Raw genomic sequence first — 22,024 nt, forward strand, 5'->3', positions numbered from 1 at the left:
GTTTGGGGTTTTAGGCTGGGTTTCTGTACAGCACTTTGAGATATCAGCTGATGTACGAAGGGCTATATAAATACATTTGATTTGATTTGAATATATAATACACTACATAATACACTACATAATACAGTATATAATACAATATATAATACAATATATAAAACACTACATAATACAGTATATAATACAATATATAATACACAACATAAAACACTACATAATACAATATATAATACAATATATAATACACTACATAATACAATATTTAATACAAAACATAATATACTAAATCATACAATATATTATACACTACATAATACAATATGTAATACAAAACATAATACACTAAATCATACAATATATTATACACTAAATAATACAATATATAATACAATAAATAATACAATAATAAATCACTACATTATACAGTAAAACATACAATATATAGATCACTACATAATACATAACATAATACACTAGATAATACAATATATAATACACTACATTATACACTAAATAATACAATATATAATACACTACATTATACAACATCTAATACACTACATACTACAATACAATAAATAATACACTACATTATACATTAAATAATACAATGTATAGTTCACTACATAATACAATACAAAATACACTACATAATACACTACATAATACAATACATACTACATAACACAGTACAATACATAATACAGTACTGTACATACTACAATACATAATACACTACATACTACACTACATATTACACTACATAATACAATACATACTACACTATATAATACACTACATAATACACTACATACTACACTACATAATACACTAAATAATACACTACATAATACACTAAATAACACACTACATAATACACTACATACTACACTACATAACACTACATAATACACTACATAATACACTACATAATACATTAAATAATACAATGTATAGTTCACTACATAATACAATACAAAATACACTACATAACACTACATAATACAATACATTCTACATAACACAGTACAATACATAATGCACTACATAATACAATACATTCTACATAACATAGTACAATACATAATACAGTACTGTACATACTACAATACATAATACAGTACTGTACATACTACAATACATAATACAGTACTGTAAATACTACACTACATAATACAATACATAATACACTACATAATACACTAGATAATACAATACATACTACATAACACAGTACAATACATAATACAGTACATAATACACTAGATAATACAATACATACTACATAACACAGTACAATACATAATACAGTACTGTACATACTACAATACATAATACAGTACTGTACATACTACAATACATAATACAGTACTGTACATACTACACTACACAGACTACATAATACTTAACATAATACACTCCATAATACACAGCATAATACACTACATAATGCAATACATAGTACATAGCACAATACACTGTACAATACACCAGATAATATAATACATAATACAACACATAATATACTACTGTACATAAAACATAAAATAGTACACTATATAATACACTACATATTACACTATATAATCAAAACATAATTCAATACTGTACATATTACAATACCCAAAACAATACGTAATATACTACATCATACAATACATAATACATAACACAACATGCTTTATAATATACTAGATAATAGAACACATAATACACTACAATACATAATACACAACATAATACACAACATAATACACTACAATACATAATACACAACATAATACACTACAATACATAATACACAACATAATACACTACAATACATAATACACAACATAATACACTACAATACATAATACACAACATAATACACTACAATACATAATACACAAAATAATACACTACAATACATAATACACTACATAATACAATACATAAAACACTAGATAGTAGAATACATGATACAACACATAATACGCTACGCAATACAAAACATAATACACTTTTTGAAACAATACATAATACACTACATAGTACACTAGATAATAAACTACATAACCCACTACATAACACTACATAATACACTACATAGTACACTAGATAATAAACTACATAACACACTACATAACACTACATAATACAATACAAAATACACTACATTATACACAATATAGTACAATACATAATGCACTACTGTACATAATACAATACATAGTACACTAAATTATACAATACACAATACATCATATTTTAAAATGTCTGTGGCTCTTCACAGTGCCGTAAGGTGTTATTTTATATGATTTTATCAATATGGTTTTATTGCTAGCTTGAGTTATTTGGGGTGACAGAGAGTTCCATGTAGTCATGACTCTATTTAATACTGTGTGTTTCCCAGCCTCTGTTCTGGACCTGGGGACTGTGAAGAGACCTCTGGTTGTATTTTTTTTGTGTTGTACAGATGAGTGTCTGAACTGTGTGCCAAATCAAACCAAATGTATTTATATAGCCCTTCTTACATCAGCTGATATCTCAAAGTGCTGTACAGAAACCCAGCCTAAAACCCCAAACAGCAAGCAATGCAGGTGTAGAAACATGGTGACTAGGAAAAAGGCCAAAACCTAGGAAGACCTAAATAGGAACCAGGCTATGAGGGGTGGCCAGTCCTCTCCTGGCTGGGCAGGGTGGAGATTATAACTCATCCGATGATACCCCCGGACGGGGCCAAACTGGCAGGATATAACCCCACCCACTTTGCCAAAGCACAGCCCCCACACCACCAGAGGGATATCTTCAACCACCAACTTACCATCCTGAGACAAGGCCGAGTATAGCCCACAAAGATCTCCTCCACGACACAACCCAAGGGGGGCGCAAACCCAGACAGGTGGACCACGTCAGTGACTCAACCCACTCAAGTGACGCACCCCTCCTAGGGATGGCATGGAAGAGCACCAGTAAGCCAGTGATCAGCCCCTGTAATAGGGTTAGAGGCAGAGAATCCCAGTGGAGAGAGGGGAACCGGCTAGGCAGAGACATCAAGGGCGGTTCGTTGCAGTGCCTTTCCGTTCACCTTCACACTCCTAGCCCAGACTACACTCAATCATAGGACCTACTGAAGAGATGAGTCTTCAATAAAGACTTAAAGGTTGAGACCGAGTCTGTGTCTCTCACATGGGTAGGCAGACCATTCCATAAAAATGTATCTCTATAGGAGAAAGCCCTGCCTCCAGCTGTTTGCTTAGAAATTCTAGGGACGATTAGGAGGCCTGCGTCTTGTGACCGTAGCTTACATGTAGGTATGTTTGGCAGGACCAAATCAGATCAAATCCTAAAACGGTCAGAGGACAAACCATTCACAAAGACAAACTGATATCTTTCCAACAGATAAGATCTAACCAGGCCAGAACTTGTCCGTGTAGACCAATTTGGGTTTCCAATCTTTCCAAAAGAAAGTGGTGATCAATGTTATCAAAAGCAGCATTACGGTCTAGGAGAGATGCAGAGCCTCGGTCTGACGCCCTTTAAAGGTCATTTACCACCTTCCCAAGTGCAGTCTCAGTGCTATGATGGGGTCTAAAACCAGACTGAAGCATTTCGTATACATTGTTTGTCTTCAGGAAGGCAGTGTGTGCTGCGCAACAGCTTTTTCTAAAATATATGAGAGGAATGGGAAATTCGATATAGGCTGATAGTTTTTTTTATTTTCCGGGTCAAAAGGTTTGGCTTTTTCAAGAGAGGCTTTATTACTGCCACTTTTAGTGAGTTTGGTACTGTAACGGTTTTCTTCCGATGAAGGAGAGGAAAAATGCAAACCAAAATGCAGCGTGGTTCGTGTTCAACATGTTTAATAAGGACAATAAACGTGAACACTATAAAATACAAAACAACAAATGTGAAAAAACGAAACAGTCATATCTGGTGCATAGACACAAAGACAGAAGACAACCACCCACAAAGTACCCACAGAATATGGCTGCCTAAATATGGTTCCCAATTAGAGACAACGATAAACAGCTGCCTCTAATTGAGAACCAATCTTGGCAACCATAGACCTACAAACTACCTAGAAAGGAAACAGCCCCATAAACATACAAAAACCAGGCAAAACACATAAATCCCCCATGTCACACCCTGACCTAACCAAAATAAAAAAAAAAAAAGATAACTAAGGCCAGGGCATGACAGGTACACATCTGGTGCTGTTATGCCCTGGCCGGAGCTGTTTATTATGTTCAACATAGGAGGGCCAAGCACAGGAAGCAGCTCTTTCAGTAGTTTAGTTGGAATAGGGTCCCAGTATGCATCTTGAAGGTTTAGAGGCCATGATTATTTTCATCATTTTTTAAATTTTATCTTTATTTAACCAGGCAAGTCAGTTAAGAACAAATTCTTATTTTCAATGACGGCCTGGGAACAGTGGGTTAACTGCCTGTTCAGGGGCAGAACGACAGATTTGTACCTTGTCAGCTCGGTGGTTTGAACTTGCAACCTTCTGGTATGACTGTGACAGTGAGTGGGTCCAGAGACATGTTGGACAAAACCCACTGAGTCGATGATGGCTCCGAACGCCTTTTGGAGTGGGTCTGTGGACTTTTCCATGTGAATATTAAAGTCACCAAAGATTAGAATATTTTCTGCTATGACTACAAGGTCCGATAGGAATTCAGGGAACTCAATGAGGAACGCTGTATATGGCCCAGGATGCCTGTAAACAGTAGCTATAAAAAGTGAATGAGTAGGCTGCATAGATTTCATGACTAGAAGCTCAAAAGACGAAAACATTTTTTTTTTTTGTAAATTGAAATTTGCTATCGTAAATGTTAGCAACACCTCCGCCTTTGCGGGATGCGCGAGGGATATGGTCACTAGTGTAACCAGAAGGTCAGGCCTCATTTAACACAGTAAATTCATCAGGATTAAGCCATGTTTCAGTCAGGCTCACATCAAGATTATGATCAGTGATTAGTTCATTGACTATAACTGCCTTGGAAGTGAGGGATCTAACATTAAGTAGACCTATTTTGAGATGTGAGGTATCATGATCTCTTTCAATAATGGCAGGAATGGAGGAGGTCTTTATCGTAGTGAGATTGCTAAGGCGAACATAGCCATGTTTAGTTTTGCCCAACCTAGGTCTAGGCACAGACACAGACTCGATGGGGATAGCTGAGCTGACTACACTGACTGTGCTGGTGGCAGACTCCACTAAGCTGGCAGCCTGCTGCCTGGCCTGTACCCTATTTCATTGCGGAGCCAGGGGAGTTAGAGCCCTGTCTATGTTTGTAGATAAGATGAGAGCACCCCTCCAGCTAGGATGGAGTCCGTCACTCCTCAACAGGCCAGGCTTGGTCCTGTTTGTGGGTGAGTCCCAGAAAGAGGGCCAATTATCTACAAATTCTATCTTTTGGGAGGGGCAGATAACAGTTTTCAACCAGCTATTGAGTTGTGAGACTGCTGTAGAGCTCATCACTCCCCCTAACTGGGAGGGGGCCAGAGACAATTACTCGATGCCGACACATCTTTCTAGCTGATTTACACGCTGAAGCTATGTTGCGCTTGTTGACCTCTTGACTGTTTCATCCTAACATCGTTGGTGCCGACTTGGATAACAATATCTCTATACTCTCTACACTCGCCAGTTTTAGCTTTAATCAGCCACATCTTCAGATTAGCCTTAACGTCGGTAGCCCTGCCCCCTGGTAAACAGTGTATGATCGCTGGATGATTCGTTTTAAGTCTAATACTGCGGGTAATGAAGTCGCCAATGACTAGGGTTTTCAATTTGTCAGAGCTAATGGTGGGAAGCTTCGGCGTCTCAGACCCCGTAACAGGAGGAGTATAGACCAGTGAAGGCTCGGCCTCAGACTCCGACTGAGGAGAACCGGTTGAAAGTTTCTGTCGGCTGAATGAGCGACACCGGTTGAACATTCCTACAGCATTTCCCTCCAGAAGCCATGAGAAAGTTGTCCGGCTGCAGGGACCGTGCAGGGGATTTATACTACTATCTGTACTTACTGGTTCCACAGACACTGTTTCATCCTTTCCTACACTTAAATTACCCTTGCCTAACGATTGCGTCTGAATCCATCCTCGCCGTTAGGCGATCGTTCTCCGGTAAATTATGAGTAAAGCGACTGCAATTAGAAGGCATCATGTTAATGTTACTACTTAGCTTCGGCTGGTGGAGGTCCTGACGAACATGGTCCAGATAAAGCGTCCGGAGTGAAAAAGTTGAATGAAAAAAAAAAGTTGAGTGAGGGAAAAACTAAAAATATTAACGGTAATTAAAAAGTAACAACCATAAAGTTGTCAGGTAGCAAAGTAAGGTTATCAACAAAATGCACAGCAGCACATAAACAAGTCTGCAATTTGTGACCGGAAACGACAACTGCTTGAGCAGACAGTTCGGTACCTTCAACACATCAATACCTCTCACAAAGACCAATAGCGATTCAGTCAGTCTCTTTCAGCCAGGAGAAATTGACATGCATGTCACTGACATTGCAATTACATGTCCTTATTTTTCACCCATGAACAGACAACTGTGCAGTTGCGACAAAACTAACGCCTGTAGGACCTGCCTGGTTGAAGGGCCGAGCAGTGCCTTATCATGGACTGGCCACTTCCCATTGAGTCTATACGTTTGGACCATGACTATATAAGGGCAATAACCAGCAGTTTATTATTCTCAACTTGTCTCAATCGCCACATTATTCAATACTAGATCTAAATTAGATTTAGGATTGGGCGAGCGATTTGTCCCAAAAAAATGGATGCTTTTAGTTTTTGAGACATTTAAGCACCAGTCTGTTGGTAGTTACCCATTTCTAAAACAGACTGGACCTCTACGTTAAAGTATTCAGTTATTTATTTTACTGTCGTAGCCGACTTGTCTACTGTTCAGTCCTCAGTGTACAAAGACACACAGGCTTTATTCAAGGTCAGTGGAAGGTCATTAGTAAACACAGAAAACAGTAATGGCCCTAGCCGGCTGCCCTGCGGTACACCACACTCAACCAAGTTTGAATTAGAGAGGCTTCCATTAAAAAAAAAAAAATTCCAACAGTTTGCTGAGCACCGGTAACAGACTAATTGGTCGACTGTTTGAATCATTAAAGGTTTAATGGCCTCCCCCTACGCCTGAGGGCACACACTGTTTTTTAGGCTTAAATAGAAGATGTTGCAAACAGCAATCGCAATGTATTCTGCCTCCAACCTCAACAAATTACCTCCAGGTTGTCGGTGCCAGGTGGCTTGTCCAAATGTATAGATAGCAAAAACAATTCACCTCCTCCACACCAACTTTGTACAACTCAGAACTACAGTGCTTTGCTAATCTTATCAACAGAAAAGTTCTTAACTTCTTGCGTCGAGCAATCCCGGATTCGGGATCCTATTTATAGCCTCAAGCTCATTAGCATAACACAACGTTAACTATTCATGAAAATCGCAAATGAAATGAAATAAATATATTTGCTCTCAAGCTTAGACTTTTGTTAACAACACTGTCATCTCAGATTTTCAAAATATGCTTTTCAACAATAGCTAAACAAGCATTTGTGTAAGAGTATTGATAGCTAGCATAGCTATAAGCCTGGAATTCAGCCAGCAACATTTTCACAAAAACAAGAAAATCATTCAAATAAAATCATTTACCTTTGAAGAATTTCAGATGTTTTCAATGAGGAGACTCTCAGTTAGATTGCAAATGTTCAGTTTTTCAAAAAAAGTATTATTTGTGTAGTACAAATCGCTCCGTTTTGTTCACGTTTGGCTATGAAAAAACCTGTATCCAGTTACATCCTCAAGCTCATTAGCATAACATAACGTTAACTATTTATGAAAATCGCAAATTAAATGAAATGAATGTGCTAGCTCTCAAGCTTAGCCTTTTCTTAACAACACTGTCATCTCAGATTTTCAAAATATGCTTTTGAACCATAGCAAAACAAGCATTTGTGTAAGAGTATTGATAGCTAGCGTAGCATTTAGCATAGCATTTAGCGGGCAACATTTGCACAATATCCAGAAAAGGATTCAAATAAAATCATTTACCTTTGAAGAACTTCGGATGTTTTCAATGAGGAGACTCTCAGTTACATAGCAAATGTTCAGTTTTTCCTGAAAGATTCTTTGTGTAGGAGAAATCGCTCCGTTTTGTACATCACGTTTGGGTACCAAAAAAAAAACGAAAATTCAGTCATCAAAACGGCAAACTGTTTTCCAAATTAACTCCATAATATCGACTGAAACACGGCAAGCGCTGTTTAGAATCAATCCTCAATGTGTTTTTCACATATCTCTTCATTGATATATCGTTCGTGGTAGTCTACTTTCTCCGGTGAATCGCTTGGAAAAAGACGTGCAGTTGAAGATGACGCACCAATTTCAACGGAGGACACCGGGCAGACACCTGGCAAATGTGTCTCTTATGGTCAATCTTTCAATGAATACAAATACGTCATCATTGCCTCATCCCTCTCAGCCATTCATTTTTTCAAATTCATCAATTCATCATCTATCCATGGAGATTTGGAAGTTCTAACAGCCAGTTTCCTGATGGGTGCATTTCTATCAGTAACTGGAGGAGGCAGTTACATAAATGCTTCAAGTACAAGCGTCAGGTTTTTCCTCATTACATTCCTCATCAGACCAACACATATTTTTCACATATTTGAATTCGAAATCACTGCAAAACCTCCTTGTACACAATTGTAGGTATATAATAGATATAGCTAGATATATAGTAGATATAATAGATATATAGATATTTCATTATGATCACTACACACCCAACATCTGCATTTTTCCACCCTGCGTGTGCTGTAGGTGAAGTCCCTGGCTGACTCCATCGATGATGTCTTGACCTGTCAGTCTGGCGTGGAAGACTTTCAGGAGGAGGAGGAAGAGGAGGAGGAAGGTGACGGAGGCGAGACAGGGGTGGTGGCGGACGACTTTGGAGAGTGTGTTTGGAGACCGAGGGAGGGAGACAGACAGAGGGGCGGAGGAAGAGGAAGAGGAGGAGAGAGACAGAGCATGCACGAGGACAGCATAGCCACCTCCTACAGCGACGTGACCCTCTACATTGATGACCCCTCCTCGCCCCTGTCCCTGGACCGCGGCCCCAGCAGCACCGACACAGAATACTGGAGCCCTGGAGTGGGTGGCGTTGGGGTGGGGGGGCGTGAAGACAGCCGGGACACAGAGGGAGGGGGCAGCAGTAACAGCCGACGAAGCACCCCCTGTACAGAGTGTAGAGACTACAGCCTGAGAGGAGCTCACCTGCCCCTGCTGACCATCGATCCCCCTAGCGACAGCTCTGTTGATATGAGTGACCGCTCGGATAGAGGTTCGATAGGTAGACTGGTCTACGAGACAGAGCCAGGGGGAGGTGGGGGAGGAGGGGGGGAAGGGAGGTCGCCTCACGGCACCATTAAACACAACCCCCACCCAAACCCCCACCCCAACCCCAACGGGCGCTCTGCCCCCACACACCCCCAGGCCCAAGGCCAGACTCGTACTGTGCTCCCTCACCGCCCCCACCCCTCGGCCATTCCCTCCCACCTGCCCTACCACACCATCCTACACCATCACCATCAGATCCCGCACCACACCCAGCACCCCCACCACCCGTACCCCGACACTCCCTCTTCGTCCTCCCAGTCCCCGCAGGGACAACCCCTCACCCCTCTGTCTTCCTCCTCCTCCACCACACTGCCCCCTGGTGGCCTGGAGCAGGTATGCTGTTCGGATGGAGACAACGACTCTCTCAACTCCACCACCAACTCCAACGATACCATCAACTGCTCCTCCGGGTCCTCATCACGCGACAGCCTCCGGGAGCCCCTCCCACCGCTCGGGAAACAGACCTATCAGAGAGAGAGCAGACAAAGCTGGGATAGTCCCGCCTTTAACAATGACGTGGTGCAGAGACGACAGTACCGCATCGGACTCAATCTGTTCAACAAGTAAGTTAGACAATGTGACATACTCTGTGTGTGTGTGTGTGTGTGTGTGTGTGTGTGTGTGTGTGTGTGTGTGTGTGTGTGTGTGTGTGTGTGTGTGTGTGTGTGTGTGTGTGTGTGTGTGTGTGTGTGCCGGGCTGGGTAGGTACATTTCTAATGAGTAATGTAACTTTTGGATTACCCAAACTCAGTGATGTAATCTGATTACATTCAGTTACTTTTAGATTACTTTCCCCTTAAGAGGCATTAGAAGAAGGCAGAAATGCATTTTACCAATTGAACAACATCTATTACAGGATTAATCAATGTTAGAGCTGGCCATAAATTGATGTTGCTTTTTACTTTATGGGTTATGTAAAACAATTGGCCTGTATATTTACATAAAAAACTAAGTCTGTCAGATTTACAGTCCTTCCAATGATTTTAATACACCTTGATCGTCAAGAATAGGACTTATGGAAATATGGAAGTTTTACCTGAACATAACCCCAAACCTATTAGCCAACTCTGTTGTTTATGTTTTTGGTTTATGTTTTTGTCATGGTCTCATTGGTTAAAAAAAAAAAAATGCTGTTTTCATGGAATGGTTTTGAGCACAACTGAAAAGTGCAATTTTAATTGGAATGAAAAATGAATGCGAGGTTGCATTTGCTATGTGGTCTATTGTTTACGTTTTTTGTTGGTGACACCATATAATTAGGAATTAGAAAACTTAATTAATTTAATAGTATCTCTATGTCTGACATGTTGATATCTCGATAATATGCAGCTGTTGAAGTCTATCAAAAAGTGTTTGACTTGCCTAGATAAATAAAGGTAAAATTTAAAAATTACAAATGCCGACAGCAGTCGCGCCATTGGAAGACATAACTTGCACTGTAGCCTACAACCGACAGTGGGGCAAAAAACTATTTAGTCAGCCACCAATTGTGCAAGTTCTCCCACTTAAAAAGATGAGAGAGGCCTGTAATTTCCATCATAGGTACAGTTCAACTATGAAAATACAAAATGAGAAAAAAGAATCCAGAAAATCACATTGTAGGATTTGTAATGCATTTATTTGCAAATTATGGTGGAAAATAAGTATTTGGTTAATAACAAAAGTTTATCTCAATACTTTGTTATATACCCTTTGTTGGCAATGACAGAGGTCAAACGTTTTCTGTAAGTCTTCACAAGGTTTTCACACACTGTTGCTGGTATTTTGGCCCATTCCTCCATGCAGATCTCCTCTAGAGCAGTGATTTTTTGGTTCTGTTGCTGGGCAACACGGACTTTCAACTCCCTCCAAAGATTCTCTATGGGGTTAAGATCTGGAGACTGGCTAGGCCACTCCAGGACCTTGAAATGATTCTTACGACACCACTCCTTCGTTGCCCGGGCGGTGTGTTTGGGATCATTGTCATGCTGAAAGACCCAGACACGTTTCATCTTCAATGCCCTTGATGATGGAAGAAGGTTTTCACTCAAAATCTCACGATACATGGCCCCATTCATTCTTTCCTTTACACGTATCAGTCGTCCTGGTCCCTTTGCAGAAAAACAGCCCCAAAGCATGATGTTTCCACCCCCATGCTTCACAGTAGGTATGGTGTTCTTTGAATGCAACTCAGCATTCTTTGTCCTCCAAACACAACGAATTGAGTTTTTACAAAAAAGTTATATTTTGGTTTCATCTGACCATATGACATTCTCCCAATCTTCTTCTGGATCATCCAAATGCTCTCAAATTCAGAAGGGCCATGGGGACATGTACTGGCTTAAGCAGGGGGACACGTCTGGCATTGCAGGATTTGAGTCCCTGGCGGCGTAGTGTGTTACTGATGGTAGGCTTTGTTACTTTGGTCCCAGTTCTTTGCAGGTCATTCACTAGGTCCCCCGTGTGGTTCTGGGATTTTTGCTCACTGTTCTTGTGATCATTTTGACCCCATGGGGTGAGATCTTGCGTGGAGCCCCAGATCGAGGGACATTATCAGTGGTCTTGTATGTCTTCCATTTCCTAATAATTGCTCCCACAGTTTATTTCTTCAAACCAAGCTGCTTACCTATTGCAGATTCAGTCTTCCCAGCCTGGTGCAGGCCTACAATTTTGTTTCTGGTGTCCTTTGACAGCTCTTTGGTCTTGGCCATAGTGGAGTTTGGAGTGTGACTGTTTGATGTTGTCGACAGGTGTCTTTTATACTGATAACAAGTTCAAATAGGTGCCATTAATACAAGTAACGAGTGGAGGACAGAGGAGCCTCTTAAAGAAGAAGTTACAGGTCTGTGAGAGCCAGAAATCTTGCTTGTTTGTAGGTGACCAAATACTTATTTTCCACCATAATTTGCAAATAAATTCATTAAAAATCCTACAATGTTATTTTCTGGATTTCTTTTCAAATTTTGTCTGTCATAGTTGAAGTGTACCTATGATGAAAATTACAGGCTTCTCTCATCTTTTTAAGTGGGAGAACTTGCACAATTTTCGGCTGACTAAATACTTTTTTGCACCACTGTATTTTCCCCTGATCCATCAAACGATGTGTCGTCATAGTGGTCTCTGACTTGTGGTCAGACTCGCTCAGGTGGAACAAACTTAAACTTGTGCTTTTTTTCAATGCTGATATCAATGTCATTGAGAAAAAAAAAAACAGAAAACATCCTTTCTGAATTTCAAAAGTAACCCTAGAAGTAATCATCCAGTCGTTCAAAAGTATCTGTAATCTGATTACAATATTGTAGCCGGTTACGTAACGGATGGTAGTTACGTTTTTTTGGTAATCCGTTTAATCTAACAGATTACATGTCATCTGTTACTCCCCAACCCCGAAGAGAGTTCTGAACGGAGAAGCAGATTAAATCTAATTGTATTTGTCACATCCACTGGTGTAGACGTTATCGTAAAATGCTAGTTTACGAGCCCTTCCCAACAACGCAGAGGTTAATTTAACGTAATAGTAACACAAGAGCAATAAAATAAGATACACAGAATGGAGCCTCAGAATGGAGCCTCAGAATGGAGCCACAGAATAGAGCCTCAGAATGGAGCCTCAGAATGGAGCCACAGAATAGAGCCTCAGAATGGAGCCTCAGGATGGAGCCTCAGAATGGAGCCCCAGAATAGAGCCTCAGAATATAGCTATAGAATGGAGCCTCAAAATGGAGCCATAGAATGGAGCCACAGAATGGAGCCTCAGAATGGAGCCTCAGAATGGAGCCACAGAATGGAGCCTCAGAATGGAGCCTCAGAATGGAGCCACAGAATGGAGCCACAAAATGTAGCTATAGAATGGAGCCACAGAATGGAGCCTCAGAATGGAGCCTCAGAATGGAGCCACAGAATGGAGCCTCAGAATGGAGCCTCAGAATGGAGCCACAGAATGGAGCCTCAGATGGAGCCTCAGAATGGAGCCACAGATTGGAGCCTCAGAATGGAGCCTCAGAATGGAGCCACAGAATGGAGCTACAGAATGGAGCCTCAGAATGGAGCCTCAGGATGGAGCTATAGAATGGAGCCTCAGAATGGAGCCTCAGAATGGAGCCACAGAATGGAGCCACAGAATGGAGCTACTCGGGGGGTGTGTTCTGTCTTTACTGTAGGGGTGTGTGTTCTGTCTTTACTGTAGGAGGGTGTGTTCTCTGTCTTTACTATACAGGGAGTACCAGTACCTGATCAATGTGCATCGGTATGTGGTATTTGAGGTAGATATTTACATGAAGGCAGGGTGAAGTGACTAGGCATCAGGATAGATAATAATAAGGTGTTTGAGGTATAGTGGGGCAAAAAAGTATTTAGTCAGCCACCAATTGTGCAAGTTCTCCCACTTTAAAAAGAGAGAGGCCTGTAATTTTCATCATGGCTACACTTCAACTATGACAGACAAAATGAGAAGGAAAACAAATCCAGAAAATCACATTGTAGGATTTTTAATGAATTTAATTGCACATATGGTGGAAAATAAGTATTTTTATGAACAAAAAATATTAAATTTTATTTGGAATGGCAAGTCAGACAAAATTAAAATGGCCTATTTATATAACAAATATGAATTCGGAGGGAAGAAATTATAAAATATTAAAGTATTAGACCTCTCACTGAAGGCGTCAGTCAAACAAAGGTTACACTTAAATCCAAACTGGTTCTCTAGTAAATTGGTAGGAATGTCTCATTCTATGTTCAAGAAGGGCTTTTTTTCCCCTTTATTCAGATTACAACTCTTGGTTATTTGATAAGGAAAACATCTCCCAAATATCGCTATTTTTAAAACTAAATTTGTTGCAATTTCAATTTAACCCACAAGAACAAACCGTACAAATAACACAACAAATGTTGTGGTTAAACTCAAATATACTAATTGATAAAAAAATTAAAAATAAACGTATTTTTCGAAGAAATTTAAAACAAAAGGTATAGGTTTTTGTGAATGATATCATAGATAGGACTGGTGGAGTTATGTCACACAGGCAGCTATTTATGTATTTTGGTATTGTCCATATGTAGCTCGTTTTTGGTCACAGGTCAAGGAGCAGTGGCTGTAAAATGTGTATAAGATGTAAAAACTGAAGGTAGAAGCCTAAGTGTTATTGTTAATTAGTTTACTCCAATTGGGGGAAGGTTGGTAGGGTTTACGGAGACAAATAAAAAAGCATTTGCCTATATAGGTATGTGTATGTATTTACAGAAGTTTACATACACTTAGGTTGGAGTCATTAAAACTCCTTTTTCAACCACTCCACAAATTTCTTGTGAACAAACTATAGTTTTGGCAAGTCGGTTAGGACACCTACTTTGTGTATGACACAATACATTTTTCCAACAATTGTTTACAGACAGATTATTTCACTTATAATTCACTGTATCACAATTCCAGTGGGTCAGAAGTTGACCAAGTTCACCAAGTTGACTGTGCCTTTAACTTAAGGTAGACTGAAATGATATTGCCACGTGCTGCGCTGCACAGATATTACGATGTGTGAGATGTCAGACTTTGCTCTCGCACAGTCACACACAGTATCTGTGCGTGTACATGAGTTTGCTTCACGCTCTTACAATGCGGTACAGCCCCTGGAACCGGTACAGCGGGAGACGTTGAGCATTACTCTTCAAAGCTCTTAGTTGTTGTGGAACTTGACCCACTATGCTGTTTACTTTTTGCTTCTGTGTCATATCGCTGAATCTACCTGTAAGTGGTATATATTTTATAATAATTCTCCCTCTCTGTGTCTCTACCTCTCTGTGTCTCTCCCTCTCTCTCTCTCTCTCTCTCTCTCTCTCTCTCTGTGTCTCTCTCTCTGTGTCTCTCCCTCTCTGTCTCTCCCTCTCTGTCTCTCCCTCTCTGTCTCTCCCTCTCTATCTCTCCCTCTCTCTGTCTCTCCATCTCTGTCTCTCCCTCTCTGTCTCTCCCTCTCTGTGTCTCTCCCTCTCTGTCTCTCTCTCTCTCTGTTTCTCCCTCTCTCTATCTGTCCCTCTCTCTGTCTCTCCCTCTCTGTGTCTCTCCCTCTCTGTCTCTCATTCTCTGTGTCTCTCCCTCTCTCTCTCCCTCTCTGTGTCTCTCCCTCTCTGTCTCTCCCTCTCTGTCTCTCCCTCTCTGTGTCTCTGTCTCTCCATATCTGTCTCTCCCTCTCTGTCTCTCCCTCTCTGTGTCTCTCCCTCTCTGTCTCTCATTCTCTGTGTCTCTCCCTCTCTGTCTCTCCATATCTGTCTCTCCCTCTCTGTCTCTCCCTCTCTGTGTCTCTCCCTCTCTGTCTCTCCATATCTGTCTCTCCCTCTCTGTCTCTCCCTCTCTGTGTCTCTCCCTCTCTGTGTCTCTCCATCTCTGTGTCTCTCCCTCTCTGTGTCTCTCCCTCTCTGTGTCTCTCCCTCGATGCAGGAAGCCAGAGAAGGGTATACAGTACCTGATAGAGAGAGGCTTCGTATCGGACACACCGGTAGGCATCGCCCGCTTCATCCTGGAGAGGAAAGGACTGAGTAGACAGATGATAGGAGAGTTCCTGGGCTGCAGACAGAAACAGTTCAACAAGGACGTACTGGAGTGAGTGGCTAATCAATAGATTCTTGGGTGTTTTGGATTCTCTACAATGAGAATGACCTACAAACTGAAGAGTATTAATTGACAGACTGATTTACTGATAAAATGATTGATTGATACTTATACATTGGACATAAAGAACATGATATATTTAGAAATGTCACTTTGTTATTATTAAAAATATTTTTTGATTGATCCTTTCTAATCTCTCTCTCATCCTTTACCTCTAATCTTTCTCCTCTCTCTTCTCCCTGTCCAGGTTTAAGTTTAGTTAATCCTCTCTGACTCTCTCCTCTCTCTTCTCCCTGTCCAGGTTTAAGTTTAGTTAATAATCCTCTCTGACTCTCTCCTCTCTCTTCTCCCTGTCCAGGTTTAAGTTTAGTTAATCCTCTCTGACTCTCTACTCTCTCTTCTCCCTGTCCAGGTTTAAGATTAGTTAATCCTCTCTGACTCTCTCCTCTCTCTTCTCCCTGTCCAGGCTTAGGTTTAGGTTTAGGGTTAATCCTTTCTCCTCTCCCTGTCCAGGCTTAGGTGTAGGTTTAGGGGTTAATCCTCTCTATTCTCCCTGTCCAGGTTTAAGTTTAGTTTCAGGGTTAATCCTCTCTCCTCGCCCTGTCCAGGTTTAAGTTTAGGTTTAGGTTTAGGGTTAATCCCCTCTCCCTGCCCAGGTTTAAGTTTAAGTTCAGGTTTAGGGTTTAATCCTCTCTCTTCTCCCTGTCCAGGCTTAGGTTTAGGTTTAGGGTTAATCCTCACTCCTCTCCCTGTCCATGCTTAGGTTTAGGTTTAGGGGTTAATCCTCTCTATTCTCCCTGTCCAGGTTTAAGTTTAGGTTAAGGTTTAGGGTTAATCCTCTCTCCTCTCCCTGCCCAGGTTTAAGTTTAAGTTCAGGTTTAGGGTTTAATCCTCTCTCCTCTCCCTGCCCAGGTTTAAGTTTAGGTTTAGGGTTAATCCTCTCTCTTCTCCCTGTCCAGGTTTAAGTTTAGTTTTAGGGTTAATCCTCTCTCCTCTCCCTGCCCAGGTTTAAGTTTAAGTTTAGGTTTAGGATTAATCCTCTCTCTTCTCCCTGTCCAGGTTTAAGTTTAGGTTTAGGGTTAATCCTCTCTCTTCTCCCTGTCCAGGTTTAAGTTTAGGTTTAGGGTTAATCCTCTCTCTTCTCCCTGTCCAGGTTTAAGTTTAGGTTTAGGCTTAGGGTTTAATCCTCTCTCCTCTCCCTGCCCAGGTTTAAGTTCAAGTTTAGTTTTAGGGTTAATCCTCTCTCTTCTCCCTGTCCAGGTTTAAATTTAGGTATAGGTTTAGGGTTTAATCCTCTCTCTTTTCCCTGCCCAGGTTTAAGTTTAGGTTTAGGGTTAATCCTCTCTCTTCTCCCTGTCCAGGTTTAAGTTTAGGTTAAGGTTTAGGGTTAATCCTCTCTCCTCTCCCTGCCCAGGTTTAAGTTTAAGTTCAGGTTTAGGGTTAATCCTCTCTCCTCTCCCTGCCCAGGTTTAAGTTTAGGTTTAGGGTTAATCCTCTCTCTCTCCCTGTCCAGGTTTAAGTTTAGTTTTAGGGTTAATCCTCTCTCCTCTCCCTGCCCAGGTTTAAGTTTAAGTTTAGGTTTAGGGTTAATCCTCTCTCTCTCCCTGTCCAGGTTTAAGTTTAGGTTTAGGGTTTAATCCTCTCTCTTCTCCCTGTCCAGGTTTAAGTTTAGGTTTAGGGTTAATCCTCTCTCTTCTCCCTGTCCAGGTTTAAGTTTAGGTTTAGGCTTACGGTTTAATCCTCTCTCCTCTCCCCCTGCCCAGGTTTAAGTTCAAGTTTAGTTTTAGGGTTAATCCTCTCTCTTCTCCCTGTCCAGGTTTAAATTTAGGTTTAGGTTTAGGGTTTAATCCTCTCTCTTTTCCCTGCCCAGGTTTAAGTTTAATTCACCAATTTAGGTTTAGGGTTAATCCTCTCTCTTCTCCCTGCCCAGATTTAAGTTTAGGTTTAGGCTTAGGGTTTAATCCTCTCTCCTCTCCCTGTCCAGATTTAAGTTTAGGTTTAGGCTTAGGGTTTAATCCTCTTTCTTCTCCCTGTCCAGATTTAAGTTTAGGTTTAGGGTTAATCCTCTCTCTTCTCCCTGCCCAGATTTAAGTTTAGGTTTAGGTTTAGGGTTTAATCCTCTCTCCTCTCCCTGTCCAGGTTTAAGTTTAGGTTTAGGGTTAATCCTCTCTCTTCTCCCTGTCCAGGTTTAAGTTTAGGTTTAGGCTTAGGGTTTAATTTTCTCTCCTCTCCCTGTCCAGATTTAAGTTTAGGTTTAGGTTTAGGGTTAATCCTCTCTCTTCTCCCTGTCCAGGTTTAAGTTTAGTTAATCTCTCTGTTCTCCTCTCTCTTCTCCCTGTCCAGGTTTAAGTTTAGTTAATCCTAGGGTTTGACTCTCTCTCTCTCCCTCCCTGTCCAGGCTTAGGTTTAGGTTTAGGGTTAATCCTTTCTCCTCTCCCTGTCCAGGTTTAGGTTTAGGTTTAGGGGTTAATCCTCTCTCTTCTCCCTGTCCAGGTTTAAGTTTAGTTTTAGGGTTAATCCTCTCTCCTCTCCCTGTCCAGGTTTAAGTTTAGGTTTAGGGTTAATCCCCTCTCCTCTCCCTGCCCAGGTTTAAGTTTAAGTTCAGGTTTAGGGTTTAATCCTCTCTCTTCTCCCTGTCCAGGTTTAGGTTTAGGTTTAGGGTTAATCCTCTCTCTCTCCCTGTCCATGCTTAGGTTTAGGTTTAGGGTTAATCCTCTCTATTCTCCCTGTCCAGGTTTAAGTTTAGGTTTAGGTTTAGGGTTAATCCTCTCTCCTCTCCCTGTCCAGGTTTAAGTTTAAGTTCAGGTTTAGGGTTTAATCCTCTCTCCTCTCCCTGTCCAGGTTTAAGTTTAGGTTTAGGGTTAATCCTCTCTCTTCTCCCTGTCCAGGTTTAAGTTTAGGTTTAGGTTTAGGGTTTAATTCTCTCTCTCTCCCTGTCCAGGTTTAAGTTTAGGTTTAGGTTTAGGGTTAATCCTCTCTCTTCTCCCTGTCCAGGTTTAAGTTTAGGTTTAGGTTTAGGGTTTAATCCTCTCTCCTCTCCCTGCCCAGGTTTAAGTTCAAGTTTAGTTTTAGGGTTAATCCTCTCTCTTCTCCCTGTCCAGGTTTAAATTTAGGTTTAGGTTTAGGGTTTAATCCTCTCTCTTCTCCCTGCCCAGGTTTAAGTTTAAGTTTAGTTTAGGGTTAATCCTCTCTCTTCTCCCTGTCCAGGTTTAAGTTTAGGTTTTTAGGGTTAATCCTCTCTCCTCTCCCTGCCCAGGTTTAAGTTTAAGTTCAGGTTTAGGGTTTAATCCTCTCTCCTCTCCCTGCCCAGGTTTAAGTTTAGGTTTAGGGTTAATCCTCTCTCTTCTCCCTGTCCAGGTTTAAGTTTAGTTTTAGGGTTAATCCTCTCTCCTCTCTCCCTGCCCAGGTTTAAGTTTAAGTTTAGGTTTAGGGTTAATCCTCTCTCTTCTCCCTGTCCAGGTTTAAGTTTAGGTTTAGGGTTAATCCTCTCTCTTCTCCCTGTCCAGGATTAAGTTTAGGTTTAGGGTTAATCCTCTCTCTTCTCCCTGTCCAGGTTTAAGTTTAGGTTTAGGGTTAATCCTCTCTCTTCTCCCTGTCCAGGTTTAAGTTTAGGTTTAGGGTTTATCCTCTCTCTTCTCCCTGTCCAGGATTAAGTTTAGGTTTTAGGGTTAATCCTCTCTCTTCTCCCTGTCCAGGTTTAAGTTTAGGTTTAGGGTTAATCCTCTCTCTTCTCCCTGTCCAGGTTTAAGTTTAGGTTTAGGCTTAGGGTTTAATCCTCTCTCCTCTCCCTGTCCAGATTGAAGTTTAAGTTTAGGTTTAGGGTTTAATCCTCTCTCCTCTCCCTGTCCAGGTTTAAGTTTAGGTTTAGGGTTAATCCTCTCTCTTCTCCCTGTCCAGGTTTAAGTTTAGGTTTAGGCTTAGGGTTTAATCCTCTCCCCTCTCCCTGTCCAGATTTAGGTTTAGGTTTAGGGTTAATCCTCTCTCTTCTCCCTGTCCAGATTTAAGTTTAGGTTTAGGCTTAGGGTTAATCCTCTCTCTTCTCCCTGTCTTGGTTTAAGTTTAGGTTTAGGCTTAGGGTTAATCCCCTCTCTTCTCCCTGCCCAGGTTTAAGTTTAGGTTTAGGTTTAGGGTTTAATCCTCTCTCTTCTCCCTGCCCAGGTTTAAGTTTAGGTTTAGGTTTAGGGTTTAATCCTCTCTCCTCTCCCTGTCCAGATTTAAGTTTAGGTTTAGGCTTAGGGTTTAATCCTCTCTCTTCTCCCTGTCCAGATTTAAGTTTAGGTTTAGGCTTAGGGTTTAATCCTCTCTCTCTCCCTGTCCAGATTTAAGTTTAGGTTTAGGCTTAGGGTTGAATTTTCTCTCCTCTCCCTGTCCAGGTTTAAGTTTAGGTTTAGGCTTAGGGTTTAATCCTCTCTCCTCTCCCTGTCCAGATTTAAGTTTAGGTTTAGGCTTAGGGTTTAATCCTCTCTCTTCTCCCTGTCCAGGTTTAAGTTTAGGTTTATCCTCTTACTCTCTCCTCTCTCTCTCCCTGTCCAGGTTTAAGTTTAGTTAAGGTTTCTGACTCTCCTCTCTCTCCTCTCCCTGTCCAGGCTTAGGTTTAGGTTTAGGGTTAATCCTTTCTCCTCTCCCTGTCCAGGCTTAGGTTTAGGTTTAGGGGTTAATCCTCTCTATTCTCCCTGTCCAGGTTTAAGTTTAGTTTCAGGGTTAATCCTCTCTCCTCTCCCTGTCCAGGTTTAAGTTTAGGTTTAGGGTTAATCCCCTCTCCTCTCCCTGTCCAGGTTTAAGTTTAAGTTCAGGTTTAGGGTTTAATCCTCTCTCTTCTCCCTGTCCAGGCTTAGGTTTAGGTTTAGGGTTAATCCTTAGGTTTAGGTTTAGGTTTAGGGGTTAATCCTCTCTCTTCTCCCTGTCCAGGTTTAAGTTTAGGTTTAGGTTTAGGGTTAATCCTCTCTCTTCCCCTGCCCAGGTTTAAGTTTAAGTTTAGGTTTAGGGTTTAATCCTCTCTCTCTCCCTGCCCAGGTTTAAGTTTAGGTTTAGGGTTAATCCTCTCTCTTCTCCCTGTCCAGGTTTAAGTTTAGGTTTAGGGTTAATTCTCTCTCTTCTCCCTGTCCAGGTTTAAGTTTAGGTTTAGGTTAATCCTCTCTCTTCTCCCTGTCCAGGTTTAAGTTTAGGTTTAGGTTTAGGGTTTAATCCTCTCTCCTCTCCCTGCCCAGGTTTAAGTTCAAGTTTAGTTTTAGGGTTAATCCTCTCTCTTCTCCCTGTCCAGGTTTAAATTTAGGTTTAGGTTTAGGGTTTAATCCTCTCTCTTTCCCTGCCCAGGTTTAAGTTTAAGTTTAGGTTTAGGGTTAATCCTCTCTCTTCTCCCTGTCCAGGTTTAAGTTTAGGTTAAGGTTTAGGGTTAATCCTCTCTCCTCTCCCTGCCCAGGTTTAAGTTTAGGTTTAGGGTTAATCCTCTCTCCTCTCCCTGCCCAGGTTTAAGTTTAGGTTTAGGGTTAATCCTCTCTCTTCTCCCTGTCCAGGTTTAAGTTTAAGTTTAGGTTTAGGGTTAATCCTCTCTCTTCTCCTGTCCAGGTTTAAGTTTAGGTTTAGGGTTAATCCTCTCTCTTCTCCCTGTCCAGGTTTAAGTTTAGGTTTAGGGTTAATCCTCTCTCTTCTCCCTGTCCAGGTTTAAGTTTAGGTTTAGGCTTAGGGTTGAATTTTCTCTCCTCTCCCTGCCCAGGTTTAAGTTTAGGTTTAGGCTTAGGGTTTAATCCTCTCTCTTCTCCCTGTCCAGGTTTAAGATTAGTTAATCCTCTCTGACTCTCTCCTCTCTCTTCTCCCTGTCCAGGTTTAAGTTTAGTTAATCCTCTCTGACTCTCTCCTCTCTCCTCTCCCTGTCCAGGCTTAGGTTTAGGTTTAGGGTTAATCCTTTCTCCTCTCCCTGTCCAGGCTTAGGTTTAGGTTTAGGGGTTAATCCTCTCTATTCTCCCTGTCCAGGTTTAAGTTTAGTTTCAGGGTTAATCCTCTCTCCTCTCCCTGTCCAGGTTTAAGTTTAGGTTTAGGGTT

General features: G+C 41.2%; 1 protein-coding gene across 1 annotated transcript in view; it reads left to right on the plus strand.

Moving 5' to 3' along the window:
• LOC135504324 (uncharacterized) overlaps positions 1-22,024 on the plus strand; it is a 96,104-nt gene that overhangs the window by 47,642 nt on the left and 26,438 nt on the right. The window contains 2 exon segments of the mRNA XM_064922776.1: positions 8,830-9,968; positions 15,815-15,976. Coding sequence (XP_064778848.1) covers positions 8,830-9,968; positions 15,815-15,976 — 1,301 coding nt within the window.

Source organism: Oncorhynchus masou, chromosome 18 (assembly GCF_036934945.1).
Source record: "Oncorhynchus masou masou isolate Uvic2021 chromosome 18, UVic_Omas_1.1, whole genome shotgun sequence".
NCBI lineage: Eukaryota > Metazoa > Chordata > Actinopteri > Salmoniformes > Salmonidae > Oncorhynchus > Oncorhynchus masou.